This window comes from Haliaeetus leucocephalus, unplaced genomic scaffold (genome assembly GCF_000737465.1).
Source record: "Haliaeetus leucocephalus isolate CR32 unplaced genomic scaffold, Haliaeetus_leucocephalus-4.0 Scaffold484, whole genome shotgun sequence".
Taxonomy (NCBI): domain Eukaryota; kingdom Metazoa; phylum Chordata; class Aves; order Accipitriformes; family Accipitridae; genus Haliaeetus; species Haliaeetus leucocephalus.
The window spans coordinates 4,006,353-4,020,963 of record NW_010972920.1 but is presented as its reverse complement, the minus strand read 5'-3'; the positions used below and the strand labels follow the sequence as shown (position 1 = coordinate 4,020,963).

At 38.7% G+C, this 14,611-nt stretch overlaps 1 protein-coding gene across 3 annotated transcripts in view; it reads left to right on the top strand.

Moving 5' to 3' along the window:
- Positions 1-14,611, top strand: part of CAMK2D (calcium/calmodulin-dependent protein kinase II delta) — a 160,117-nt gene that overhangs the window by 50,314 nt on the left and 95,192 nt on the right. For all 3 annotated transcript variants that reach the window (XM_010575542.1, XM_010575541.1, XM_010575543.1), the window contains exon 2: positions 12,829-12,888. In XM_010575542.1, coding sequence (XP_010573844.1) covers positions 12,829-12,888 — 60 coding nt within the window. The remainder of the gene's footprint in view (positions 1-12,828; positions 12,889-14,611) is intronic.

Here is a 14,611-nt window from a genome sequence, read left to right as displayed (position 1 = left end):
GGGGGGGGGGGAAGAAAAAGGATTTATTAGCTTGAACTCAGCACTGTGTGAATGCATGCTTTTAAGAGCTGTTTAAAGGTTCCCAACATTTGAGTAAGATCCAGTCTGTGTTCTTATAATCATTCTGTTGGTCTCTCCTGTCTGTTAATTTTGGACATCATTAAACACACATCATACAAAAAAGTAAAATCTTCTGGGCTCACTGCTTTGCTATTAATGTCACATGTTCTCTTTACTCTTTTTTGTCACCTCACTTTAAAGTAAATCACATGCTTCTCAGTTTCAGCAGCGGTGCTAGAAATAGAAGAAACACAGGAATATCCTGCACCTTTTTTTGGTGAGTTGTCATAGAAATCAGGGCTAAAGTGTCTTGATAAAGTGGCCTGAAGACACTTGCACCATCTCGGACTCTGTAATCTGTGCTTTGTAGGTAGGAATGAAGTCTCAGTGTCTATTTATTAAATTAGCACACACTATGAACGCTAAACTATTAACATAGAAAGTGGGTGGGAAGTGGAAGAAAGCCCTACAGGAACATTAGCCAACTGAAAACTGCTATTGTTGGCCGCCTTCACAGCTGAGCACAAATGTGCCTTTTGTTTTCTTAAAGCCCTGGGGCAGAATTTGAAAATCAACAGGTGTGGGTTTTATTCATTATTTTACAATGCATCTTGGATTAATATACTTTGCTTTTCCTTGATATTCAGAAGCCTGGTTGAATAGAAGTGTGTATGCGAACATAGCCGCAGAAATAACTAGAGGCATACTCTGTGCCCTGATTTCTGGTCTGTTGATGCTTTTGACCAATGGCCTAATAAAAGAATTGGCTCTGCTATTGTTGTTACATACTCTTATCCATTATGGACCCGGGTATCCATGGAAAAGATGTCTTCATAACAATGAACACCTGGTGTGTGCTTCTGTTCAGGAAACATTAGGAGGGGTGGGTCAGATGAGACTCTCACTGTCTGTAATTGTTTATTGTAAGAATGTCCCACTTTCTTAGCTATAAGTACTAGGAAGAGAGGAATAAGTAAAAACTGTGTTTTCAAATATTTCCCCAGGAGCAGGTAGTGAATGCTAGAGCATTCATTTTGAAAAAGTGCTTTTGGGAATTCAGGGACTGTATTTCTTAGCATTTACCTTCTTTAAGAGTAGTGGAGGGGGTAAGTGAGGTTTATCTGTGAGCATTTCTGTAGCATGAACTCAATAATGGAAAATTCGAAGGGCTGCATGATGTACTATTATATGAATAAATGTGATTCTTGTTTTATCTTCCAGGCTGAAAATGACTGGGTTGCAAATTGCTAATGGTCTATAAATTATCTTTCATAAGAACCAGCTCAGTCAAGGGCTTAGTAATATTGTTGGTCCCCACTAATGACTTCAATTTACAGAAATTATCAGTTCTAAGAAATAGAACTGGACTGTGTCCAGAACCTTAATACTTCCTCAGAGAGAGTTTTAAAAATGTGTTTGATGCAGTTAGATCGTGTATAAACAGCATTCCTCTTACACAATATACCCTTAAACCACAAATTTACATTCCATGATACCTAGAATACTTCATTGTGCTCTGTATAGTTGCCAGAGTAGTTGACAAAATCTGAGGCGGAGGGGAGTTTTATTGCTCTATGTGTCTCCCCCACTCTCCCACTGAGTTACAAAGATTTGGTTTGCATAACTGCCAGGGAAAAATGTGTAGAAAGAATATGGCTGCTGTTTCAGGTCACCCAGGCATCGCATTTGACATTTTGGTAGTACTGAAAAGTAAGCTTTCTTTGATGCTTCCCCCTGCCCCCCACAAAAAATTTTGCAGCTGTGTGGTTTTTTTGGCGTAGAATCTGCACACATGGAAGGGTTTATTGTGAGCTTAACATTTCAATTTTACATACTTTTACTACACACAGCACATTTATTTCTCAAGGAAGAGCTTGATTAACTTCGTCTGTGCCACGGCATTGTAGCACAATGGTTCCAGCCAGTCCTTTGTGTTCCTCAAAAGTGAGAGGGGAAGGTTTGTTTGGACAACCTGTGTTCCCGTGAGGAAGTGTGGTCTGCCTACTGCTCCGTGTATGGCCAGGCTCTGGGAGGAGGGCAGTATTGCTGCAAGTCTGCTTTCTCTTGTGCGTATACGTGGCCTTGGCACTTAACGGTGTCAGTGCAGCCTGTGAACTGGCCCCAGAACTTCTACTTTGGGAAGATACATTCTTTTGACTGATTTGATGAAAAATAAGAATGCAGGGAGCCGGTGCAAAGCAGAAGAGGTCCTGGCATGAAAGTGTGTAGCAGCTCTAGATGTGCTCGCGGTCCGGGGTGGGAGACCTTCAGAGCTGTGTCCTGTGCGTGGCTTGGAACGTACGTGAATGACTGGGCACTGCGCACGTTGGTAGGGAGAGGCTCAGCCCACTGACATGCCTCCCTTCCTCACATAGGTTAAAACAAATCCGGTGCTCCTATGATAGAGGAGCACAAAGGAAAGGTTTTGTTCCGCAGTGAAACATTCACAGACCTGCTAAGCTGGTTTCAGTTGAAACCCTTGATCTTACAAATGTCCTCTATGTGGTGAATAAGGGTCAGATCTGGCACAGGGTGCAAGCAGACCTCAGGTGCCTTACACCTGCATTGTGCCCATGAAAATTCCCATTCAGCAGCTACCTGCCTAAATATCACCAGGTGTTAGGTATGTCTTTGCACAGTCCAGAAACTGCTAAAAGGTTGGATGGTGAGGCCCTACCTGGCAACTGAACTGCCTAGAAATTATGTGGAGCAGGGCTTAAGTTTCTAGCAAAGGGCTTCATCTCCTAAGCAGGCTCAAAGCTCTCTGAAGCTTGGCTCCCTATCAGTTCAAAGACCTTAAACACCTTTCGGCTCAGGGAATAGTCTCTTGATGTCTCTTGTTAAGATAAAAGAGCTTATTCTGGTGAGATTTTAGGTGCCCAGAGGTTATGTTCTGCGACAATAAAGTTTTAAATTCTAATAGAAACAAAAAATCATGAAGAGAAGAGAGAGATTTTAATGCATCACAAAGTTTCCTTTTAACAGGAGCTTTGTTTTTCTGTGAAGGAGAGTGAGCAAAAGAAAATCTCTTTTCACTCAAAATAATACTAATACCAGAAAGAAAGTACAGCTGTGTCCTAGTGCAACCTGTTGTCAGAATTTCTGCAGTCGTCTTCCGATTTCCATGGGAGAATGTAACAGGGCCAAGGTGGTCTGAGGTAGGCTTTAAGGTATGCTGCAGTGCAATCTGAAGAGCCTCTTGGGACTTAGAGCTCCTTGTTTTCTCTTCATTTAGCTGTCTGAAGAAAAACATTGAAAAAACTGCTAAGTGTTGAACTGTATTGCACAGAGTAGAAAGCAGCTTGTAGAGACCATCCTCTGAAAGATTAAGCAAGCTGTGTGAGAAAGCTTACATCATCTCACACTGAATAATAATATATCCAGTCAATACTGGGGATAAAAAGAAATGTACAGACAATGAGAAGGGCCTGAAAGATAGAAAAGTTAGCACTGGGGAGATGCACTTACATTGTTCACTGTGGACTGTAAGCTCTAATAATAAAATAACAAACACCTCACAAAAGTTAGTACAGATTATCGTTAGAAAGAGGCTTTGCTTTGAAGAAGTTTGAATTTTAGGTACCTATGTTGATAGGTGGTGAGTGGTAGACATTTCTGCCACGGTGATAAGCTCAATTTGGGTGGTCATGCAGTATCAGTATCGGTATGACACTGTAGTAGAAGAGATTTATGCCGAAGACATTAATTATATCCCTCTTTAATTATAAAATATATTATGACTTAATCCAAGAAACAGGTATAGTCTATGTATGTAAGTTTTTGTAAGAAAGTAAATACTTTGATATCACTTAATTTGTTAGTTTATTTGTCTGCCTAAAACAAACTATTCAGACAGTCTGATTTTCTGATGCAGATGTCATTAAGTTGTAATGTGGGGTTTTGGTCTATTAGTGTATTGTCACATGAATTAGGATTAGTTCAAGTCTTTACATTCATACAGTCTGTCAGCGCCCCAAATTTTACACATCCGTATTCTGTTTGTTTCAGGTTTCACAGAGTTTCATTTGTTATTGTTAAGGCTGAATTTTTCATGGTTCAGTGCATTAGAGCTTTTTTTCTTTTTCTTGGCAGTGTGTCATATTAAAGTTATTTGTAGCTGGCTGCAAGGTTTTTTTCCATTAATAAAAATGTATTATTCTCATTGCTACCTTCTTTCTGATTGTATCAGTGTTTCACAGGCAGTGATCTTTTTCCAATCTTGATAACTAGCTGCTGTTGTGATAGATGCCATTGTTCACAAATGGAGACTGGCTTTCATAAAATAATCTAGAATTTATAGACTATTCCTTCTGCATTTGCTTTGCTGCTTTTTGAGTTGCTGCTTTGTATTTTTCATTTAATTTTCTTACAGTTTCTTATGTAGATAGTGTAGGAGACCTTTTTGTAATCAAGTATAGGTAATTAAATGAGAGCAAAGGAAGCAAGTATATAAATGTACTTGCGTGTTGCCTTTTTATATGTTTGCATTAAAGCTTGGCTTCCTCTTACTGATAATCATTTTTCCGTTTTCATATTGACAGGTGAACACAGTTTCAGCTGATGAATTATATACTGTCAAAAATTAGAGGAATTAACTTTTTGTTTTTAGTAAGTGACCTACTGTTGAATTTATTTTTTCTAGAGCTTTTCCTCTGATACTGTTGTAGCATAAACAATTTATGCTAGATGGTATCACAGACTTTCTCAGCATTAGTGAGATTTTGCTGCCTGCTAGGTAATTTCTCTGGTAGTACTCTTCATGGCAGGACACTTCTTTCCTAATCAACTCTTGGTGCAGCGGCACACCTTCTTTATGCTTCAGATGTTTGGGAGCTGAGTGCTTGAAGTATTTCGGTTTGACCTGCCCTTTGACATTCACCTTCAGATCACCAGTAATTGAAACCTGGCTGAAAACAGCGTAACACAAATAGATATTTATGTACAGCGCTTGCAGTTGGATGTACTTGTAAATAAGCAGAGTGGAGGAAGGAAGGAACACAGTATTTCCTGAAACATGTAGAAGAAGCATGCAGACTTTAAAGGCGAATTGTCTTCTTGGGTACTCCACAAGGTTAAATTTACATTTGGTTCCCCCCACAAAAACTTACTGTGGACTTACTCGGAAGGTTTCTGACACTCCTCTGACAATGCCAAGGATTACTTTATTTCTTTGGAAGTGGAGCTGTCATCTTCTGGACCTTGATGTCCACTTAAATCCCTGATTCAAGGAGTATTTAATGCTCTTTCTGCTGCCTCATGGCACAATGTGCATGGTGTGGGGTATCTCCATTCACTTAGCATTTTCTTTTATAACAGGTGTAACAACTACTCTGACACAAGCAATTGAATGAAGTAAATGCAGGGAGCTCATTATTATAATTTATGTGACACCAGACACCACCTAATTGGCACAAGACAATATACTAGTTAAGTTTGGGGTGAAAGTCTGGGAATACTACAATGCAATCAATAATAATAATGATGATGACATAACCTTCGTATATTGCAGTGCATCCATCTGCAATACGCTGCATCAGCAGCGTATCTGAGTAAGATGTTTTTATTGTGATTTACAAAAATACCAGGCATGCTTTTTTTAATCAGTACAGTTACTGTTCTTAAGTCGTGCAGTAACAATTTAGCCTATCTTCATACCTGAAAATGTTCAGCTCTAGTATTTGTTATTTGAGCACACTATTATGTCTAAATGAGAGCTGAATATTAACCCAATCTCAGCATGGTGTGCTACTTATCCTTTTACTAGAATGTGATCGTTTCCTGAATTATCCTCTTGTTTTGAGGCACAGTCTGAAGCAGTCTCCACAGGCACAGCTACCTCTGACTGAATACTGAGGGCATATGACACACGGGGCACGTCCTTGCTTTGACACTTAAGCTGTGAAAGTATGAGTAATGATTGTATTCATTGGGTGCTTTTAATTGACAGGCCTTACACTGTGAAGGTTTGTCTCTGAGAAATTGTATTAATTTATTAATTTGTGAGGGAAATGTATTTTTTTCAGAGAAATGTACCGTCTGAAGCAGCAGAGTTAGCAATGTGAAGTTCAGTATGCAAGAAGAATTTATGTAGTTGAATAAATGAAGTATATTCAATTACAGTGGCTGTTGTTTCAAAATATTTCAGTACGTGAACATGTGCAGATACCCTTTATTTTTTTATGCAGTTGATGCTAACATCTCAGTGACATCAGTGGGTGCCAAGGGCTACCAGAATCTTGCAGGTTTAGACTCGCTAAGTTGTTTCCAGGTAAATCAAAGAGCTCCATCTAGTTTATACTCTGTCATTGAGAGTTTATTTCACCTAGTAAATTGTGAAGTCATGTTTACTCGTTTGTCTTTTTTCATCTTGTTTAATTTACTGACTGTCCACGGAAGCAGGAGGAACATTTGTGTCACATTTGTCATGCATTGTATGGGTTAGTACTCCAGATTGCCTTACCCAGGTGGTATGTGCCTGCTCTGTGGGTTTAGAGTGTTCTCAGGTGTGGTGTGATAACAGTTAAATGATCAATGAAAATGTTTAGTGTATGTGAGAAATTAATCATATACGGTGTCAGTTCAGAAGCTATGCTACAGCAATTAATAGCAAAGAACTTTCTAGTGTTTAGATTCAAAGTCAGAGATGAAGTGCTTTATTATATCTGTGTTATTCCTGTAAAGTCAACATAGGATGTATTTAGCACTTCATAGAAGACTCTCAGACACCTTCTAGGTTTCTAGCTATGCTGGCTAATCCTGTAAATATAGATTGAGGTAAGTACAGAATAGCCTTTTAAAGTAGTGCTGGTAGTACACCAGAGATAGACATCTTATGCCAAATGTCCCTTGATTTTTATCACACACACACACACACACACACACACCCCCAAGACACAGATCATATTTCCATCTTTCTTCTAAAACAAGCTTAGTTTAGTTTGCATTTCAGGTCGTCTCCCTGTGTGCTGTGTATGATATGGCAGTTGGTCAATGCATGATTAAGTTATGGCCAAAGCTGACAGGCATTAAGATGCTGTAACTGCATGTGTCTGTGCTTGTGTTTCAAACTTGCTGCAACTGAATTTAATAATCTTAACATAAAGCCTCAGTGGAAGAGTTAATTTTTATAAAAGAACTTTAGGCTTATCTTGCAGATTTTTTTAAAGTTTTTTTTTATATTTTGAAATTCTGAAATTTAAATTATTTTTTTTTTTAAATTGACAATAAAGTAAACACAGAAGAGGGCTAAGCTGACAAATTTTCTCATGCAAGTGGCATAGGCTTTGAGGTGTCCTGGAGAATTATGATGGTTCAGTTGTCAAGTGGTGACTAGCTCAAGAACTATACCTCTGGGCAGAAGACTGCATACTTCTTAAAGGAGTATAAAAATAATCTGAACTGTTAACATAAGTAGAATTGATTCAGTTGTTCTTATTGTTAAAGTTGACTGAAAATATTCGGAAGTACAAATTATAGAAAAAGTGATGAAGTTTCCTTTCCTGTTTTTTTTTCCCTCCAGATTTAAAAAGTGTTTTACAAACTTGGAAGTGCTAACTATTTTAAAGATGGAGTTTGCTTTTTATACTTTATTTTAAATCTGCTGTTATAGTTGTTTTAAACATACATATGAACTACCTGGACACTTTGCAGTGAGGATTGAGCTTTTTAATTTTCTTCTAACATATGATGCTAAATTATTGACTCTAAGAGTTGTCATCCATAGCAACTTTTTCTAAACTTGTTCATTTCTTAGTATTTTCAGAACTAACCTTACCATGCAATTATTGTGACATGTGATAATTTTAAGGGTTAAATCACCATATTTCAATTATAGCATATTTTTTACATTCTGAACAGTTGTGTTTTCCAGAGTTAATATTTTGGGAAATTTGTGATGCTTATTGTGATTGTGTCATAGTAATTATTGTAATTTAATGTTCACATACTTTATTTTAAAAAGTACAGTTATTGCAGAGAGAGCAAGCTGAGTTATGCTGTACATTTCTGTGGGCTTCAGAAAGTCTTGGAAACTTTTCTTTTAGCAAAGAATACTGTATTAAAAACTTATAATTCGTGTGATTTGAATGAAAACTGCTAGCTTGTTATGTATTTCATTTGTGTATTTTTTAAATATGGAAAAAAAATGAGAATAGCATCCCTAACAGAGGGGAAAATGTACAGAAGAGCTCCTTTCTAATTAATTGATATTTAAACACGCTTAAACTGCATGTTATTTGCCTTCAAAAGATCTTACTCTGGCTTAATTATTTCAGACGTATTGTAGGATAGTGCTTATTTTTCTAACAATTTTTTTTTTTTGGTCTACATACTAAGTTAGATTTGCAATGTAGAAACCAAACACTTCAATTTCTCTGAGCAAGTATATTTGCTATATGTTTCTGTATTTATTTTTTTAATTATTCTGCCTGTAGAGGCTGACATTTTGCATTGTGACTTTTTTCCCCCTTTATTATAGAGAGAATTGCTAGACCAGCAGAACTCTGTGTGGTTGCCTTAATCTCTACAACTGAATTAGTGCCTACTTTATCATTATTTGATTTTGGAAATCTCTTTTACTTTCAGAGAGTGTAAAAGTAAATAATGTGCCTTTATATTTAGTTTTACATCATATATTTCTCTATCAATGTCCTTGTATTTCCTTTTTTGTTATTATAGCATTTAAGTATTACTAACAGCTGTGTCCAGGATATTTTGGTGTTTCCTTAACATCCATACCAATACAATTTCGGCTGTCTTTTTCTTGCAGTCAGTGGTTCTCTGATTTACATTCCCTCTCAATTAATGAAAAGGCCCTATACAAATGCTGCTTATGTTTTCTGCAAAAAATGATGTCTCTGAGCAATTCGATTATGGTACTGCTTGTTTTTGCCTTTTTTTTTTTTTTTTTTGTGTTTTTTTTTAAATGTTGGGTTTTTTTTGGGCTCTCACAAGCCAGTTTGTGTGTGAAACCTGGTACTCTGTTCCTCTTGGAACAGGGCTTTGGCATGCCTCTCCTAGTATCCCTTCTGCTGGGGTTGCAGGGTAGTGCTCGTGTCACAAATACAGATTTGCTTGGTTTTAATGCATGAAATTTGGTGGATAATGACAGCGTGTCCCTCCCTCCCCTATGTCTTGAAGTTGTCCTAATTTAAAATTTGTTGCAGTAGTTGAACAAAATTTTACAGGAATTCTTGCATTCAAATTCGTTGCTATTTGTTAATGACCTCTCTGTTGACATTATTAGTTGTGCTTACTGAAGTCTTTACTGCTTATGCCTAAAACAGTTGGATGGATGAAGTGAATTACCAAAAAAATAGTGCTCATTGAGGACAATTACTTGATATTAAGTTGTCAAGATCTGTCACAAGAGCTGGAGACTTAGTGTATCTCTACTACTACGATTTGATATGATTTAACGGTTTGCTTTCCAAATCTATGTATAATAGGTCAGTCTGTCTTGCTTCACCCAGATTGGTGTGATGTTAGCATTAAGAAGCTGGTTCTGAATGTTTCAGACCCAGAGTTGTATGCCAAGTGTCTCTGTGCTCTAACGGTACGTGCTACACCTGAGACATCTTCCATAGGAGAAGGTTAGGATTTTCCTGCCCGGCTTGCCCCATTATCCCCATGCACTTTTATACATGGTGGTCAAGAGTCATCTTCCTGAGCGTGTTAAATAAGCTTTTACATTTTCTGACTTCCATGCACACCATGCTCTTCAGGCTTTATGGCACTTTTTAGAGGTCAGCTTGGTTACTGTTATTTAACTTCAGAGTTCCAGGCTTATGCTTTGCTAGAGTGTGACGCCTGCGGTCTATATGTATAAACCTTTGGTATCCTGCCCAAGTTTTTAAGAACATTTTAATCAAGTGCAGCAGGAGGGTAGTAGGATTTGAATTTTTTTGTTTGGTAACAGTTTACTTAAAAAAACCACCCAAAAAACAAACACCTCCCCAACCCACCCCCCAAAACAACCAACCACCCCTCCCAAACCCCAGCTTCCACAGTTCATCAATAAATTAATCTTTGATATATTCCTTTAGCCATCATTGCTTTTATAAGCACTGAAGTATCCCAAAGGATTGGAATTGTTACTCTTTGTCATTTTATTCATATTATTGTCACACTTAGGAGGTTGTGTGCGCAATCAGGAGCCGTTTGTTCAGTGCATTGTGCAAACAGGCTGCTGAAGCTGACTGGCTGGTAATGAACACAGTCAGTGGCAGGAGAAACAGCACTCAAGATCCCAGTTCAATCCTTAATGGTAATGGCTACTGGAACAAGCAGGATATAGAAGTAATTTTGTGACTTGAGCTGCCAACCTGGTGGGAAGATGCTTACGTTGTGGTCATCGCTCCCACCACAGTTCGTGTTTTACGCAGGGGCTGTTGATGCTTTCCACGTGAAGCAATCCTCACAGCAGGGAGGCCATGTCTTCCTGGACCAACGTGAACACCCGGGATCACCGCCGCCTGCCCTTACACACCCACTGCTCCCATCTGCACCTACTGCTCTCACCTCACTCATTCAGAGGGTCTCTCTGTCCTGTTTAAGGAGCCACGTGTAGAGCACCTCCACAGTGGGCAGGCTGAAGCCAGAGCTATCTTCAGGAAAGTAAAGTTGCGGTTTCATTAGACAGAATTTCTTGGCAGCAGCAGAGGCAGCTGGCCATCCTCGCTGTCGCACTGTGCCACCCCGTCTCCCTTATGCTGGCACAGCCATCTGTGTAGAATTTAGTTTTCCCACTTTGAGGGTGACTGTGGTGATCTCTGTTTAGTTTAAATCTCTAAAAGGAGTAGCACCCAATACTTGATTGGAAAGAGTAGAGCTGGAAGTGCATTTTCCACAGAGCCTGGTCACTGCCTGTTGATTAAATGTGACTGCACATCTTCCTGTTGCACTTTGGCTGATTTAGGAAGGAGAAGCTTCTGCATTGTGGTCAGCTTGAACAGGGAACTTTAGGACTCCTCACAGAAGAGAAAGGTGAAAGGAGGAGTGCTGAGGCAATCTGTGGAGTCGAGCACCGAAGAGGAAGGGTTTTACAGTGTGTTTTTTCTTCAACCCTATTCTGACTCTTGTCCAGTAGACTCTGATGTCAAACTGGTATCAGAGGGACTATGATTTAGTGACGTGGAAAGATAACCTAATTACACTGATGGTATTATGAGAGAGAACAGATACCATAATAGAGCTGTAAGATTTACATTACAAAACCAGGTAACGTCTTCATTCTTGCTGTAGTATTTTGATGCCTAATACTCTTCTGTAGATTAAACTTTTTGTATTCTGTAAATGCTGGTTATTCAACTCAAAACATACTGTGCGGACTACTGTTTTTATGGGGTGGCAGGACAGTTAAGAATTTCCCCTTTCAGTTGTTAGGAGTGTTCTCAAACATAATGTGGTTAATTAGGATTGCAGAGATAGCACAACCCTAATTACTTGTGTGATGTTTGACGTTTGAGTCCCTAAGAGGGATTGGTTATCCTTGGATATCAAATTGGAGCTAGTTAAAATAATAGCAAAAGAGCCTCATCTCCAAGAACATTTTACAGTTTATTTCTCTTCTAATCTTGAAAAATTATCTTTAGCTAATATTATAAAATTGAATCTGTGCTGCTTCTCTGCCTCTTGACAAAAGCTTAGTGTTCTTAGCAGCCATAGAAATTATGCTGCAGAAAATGAGGATAAATGCACTAGAAGACTGTTGGAATTACAGGATTACAGTAGGCAGTAGCTGGCTGTTTTTATTATCTCCAAATTATGTATTTTATTGACTGAATTACCTCTGTGTATGTGTGTCTGTGGGATACTGCCTGACACTGGACATTTTAGCATACCTGAAGATCTTCAGGTATTTCCAGTATAAATAGTTTATGCACCCCCCAACACTGTCATATGTATTCTATAAAACAAGTACTATATTACTTAATGTTAACCAAAATGCAGCAGAAGTAGTACTATAAATGGTAGTGTTTGGAGCAAGTATTATAAAAGTGTGCTATGTAAAAAAACCAGCTTAAGTAAAATGGAGTTTGACGCAGGTAGTAGTGTTTTATCTCCAGATGTGCCATTAGGGCTCAGTGGTGTAGAAGTTCAGACCTACAGCCCGCTGCTCTACCCGAAGGTTAAAAAAAAATCAAATGGTCAGGAGAGGAGGAGCCAACAGATGGTACACCTGGACCCTCATGTTCAGGGTATCCTCAGGTTAATGAATAATCAGTCTGAGAAGGAGATTAGCCCGGCTGGGAAAATAATAACTGCTGGTCATTAGTTATCAGAAGTTCCTGTAGCATCATATTGCGGCGGGAGTGCATGGTGGCAGGAGTGCTGGCACTCTGTCAGGGTGGCTGTCACGTGTCAAACTGTGTACCCGGTGCACCAGGTATCATTAAAGCAGTCAACAGGTAGGATTTAAGGCAATGCTAGAGGTTCTGGTTGTCCATATTTTGATTAATGTTGTAACGTGGTTTATTGCCTGATAATTACAGGTCATGGCATGAATATTTCCTGTTCTCCCCAATAAATCAGCAGCTTGATTTTTCTAATGGAGCTGCCTGTGGTAGTCCATCAAAGAAGTGGTTGGATGCAGTAGCCTAATTCAATATTATAAACAGTTTGAATCTAAAATCTTAATGGATCTAAATAAAGGAGGTATTTTTTAAAGATCACATCAGATGATGTATTATTTTGCTTCTGTAAAGCAAATACACTGAACTGTGTTAATTTTCATACTGAAAGCAACTGTTCTACTTTCCTTTGTTGCAGATCACCAGAAACTGGAAAGAGAAGCTAGAATCTGTCGCCTCTTGAAGCATCCCAATATTGGTAGGAATATTTAAGTGCTTTATACAGTAGATATCAGTTTAGAAAACTGAGGGGAAAATAACAAATAACAAATACAAATACCAGCTCAGAGAAGTCAAGTGGAAATATCTCCCTGCAAGACTAGTTCTATATAATGTGGTGCTCCTTTCTAATTCTACTCTGGGGTGTAATATCCCAATAGATCACCTAAAGCAACATGTACTGTTCTCATCTTCTTTGAGCTATTGCTCTGCCATCAATGAGCTATCTATGCCAGGTGTTTGGGGTTTTTTTGAGCAGTGTGTAGGAGGAGTTATTTCCAGTACTGCTCATGACTTTTTGAGACCTGCAGGATTTCATCTAACAGCATATGTTGCAAAATGACACAGACCAATGTCGATAGAGTTAGTGTTCTTTTTACTGAGGTGCTTATTTTATCCTGGTTTATTTTGTGTTTGAGAGTCCGTTCTTTCTGTAGAAAAGATAGGTAGACGCAGAAAGATCTACTCCTTTTATTTCTACTCAAGCATTCATGGAAAGCAAAAAAAAAAAAGTTACTTGGGGTGGGGTGTGGGTGGGGGTGTCCGTTTCCTTGCTTTAGAAACAGTAGAAACAGATAAGTACCTTGATCTTTAAGGAGTTGTATCTGGGTTTTTCAGACACTGAATTATATGCCAAGGGTCGGTCTCATAAGAGTATTTGCTGTACCCAAGACTTCTGCGGAAGGGTGGGATTTTCCTGTCCGTCTTGTTCCTCTACCCCCATGTAGTTCATTTTTCTCCTTTTCATTTTTAACTGACAAATATTGGTCTTTGTGACATTTTTAGACTAATATAATTGTTTGATGCCTGGGAAAGAACCAGCTCCTTCCTTTTAATCATAATCATAAATTGAAAACAAATGTACCACAGTTCAAAATGAAATGTCAAATCTCTGAAAAAGCTCTCTTATGCAGTCTCAAAAGCTTAGAGGTTTCACATGCAAATTTGGTTAAGGAGTGGTGTTATGTGTGTTATTTTATCCGAGCCAAAACTTTTGCATTGTAAAGTGATGCAAGACGCACTTGTTGCAGGGAGGAGGTGCAGCTCTTCTGCAGTTACGGAGAGCAGTGGTTACACATATGGTGCTGGTCTGACTCTAGAGTCATTTACCTGTGCCTTGCTGCAACTAGAGTATATTTGTGAGTTTGAACAAGCTAGGGAAGATGAATAAAAAACAATAATAAACTGATGAAGAGCCAAAGTGCACAGAAGAACTCAGTTGAAACAAATGCCTAGATTGATTTCATGCGATTGCATGTCTTCAGTTTGTTGAGTAGCTTGGACCAATATTAGGATGTAGTCCAGATCCTCTGTGGCAGGCCAGCTATTCCATATACAATGTTTATATTTGTGAACATATGACTTGAAATGCGAACAGGAGATGACAGCTTTGGTGACAGGCAGGTAGGGTTCTGTAAGTCAGCACAAGTTCCATGCATCATTACCTGCACCAAGGTGCACAACTCAGTCAAAGGATTATAGACAAATTCTTCTACTCCTGTTTCAGAAAAGATGCCATGTTCTAGGTCTGTCTAAGAGAAGATTTTCATGACTCGGAATTAACATGCCAGGGTTTGGCAGCAGGTGTTATATTCTGTCATCGTCATTCCGTTTCTACTGTCAGCTGTTCTGCCAGCCCTGCCTGTGTATCTGCCTGAAAAAAACCTCCTCCAATTAGTGTGGTTACAATAGTTCCTTGTTTG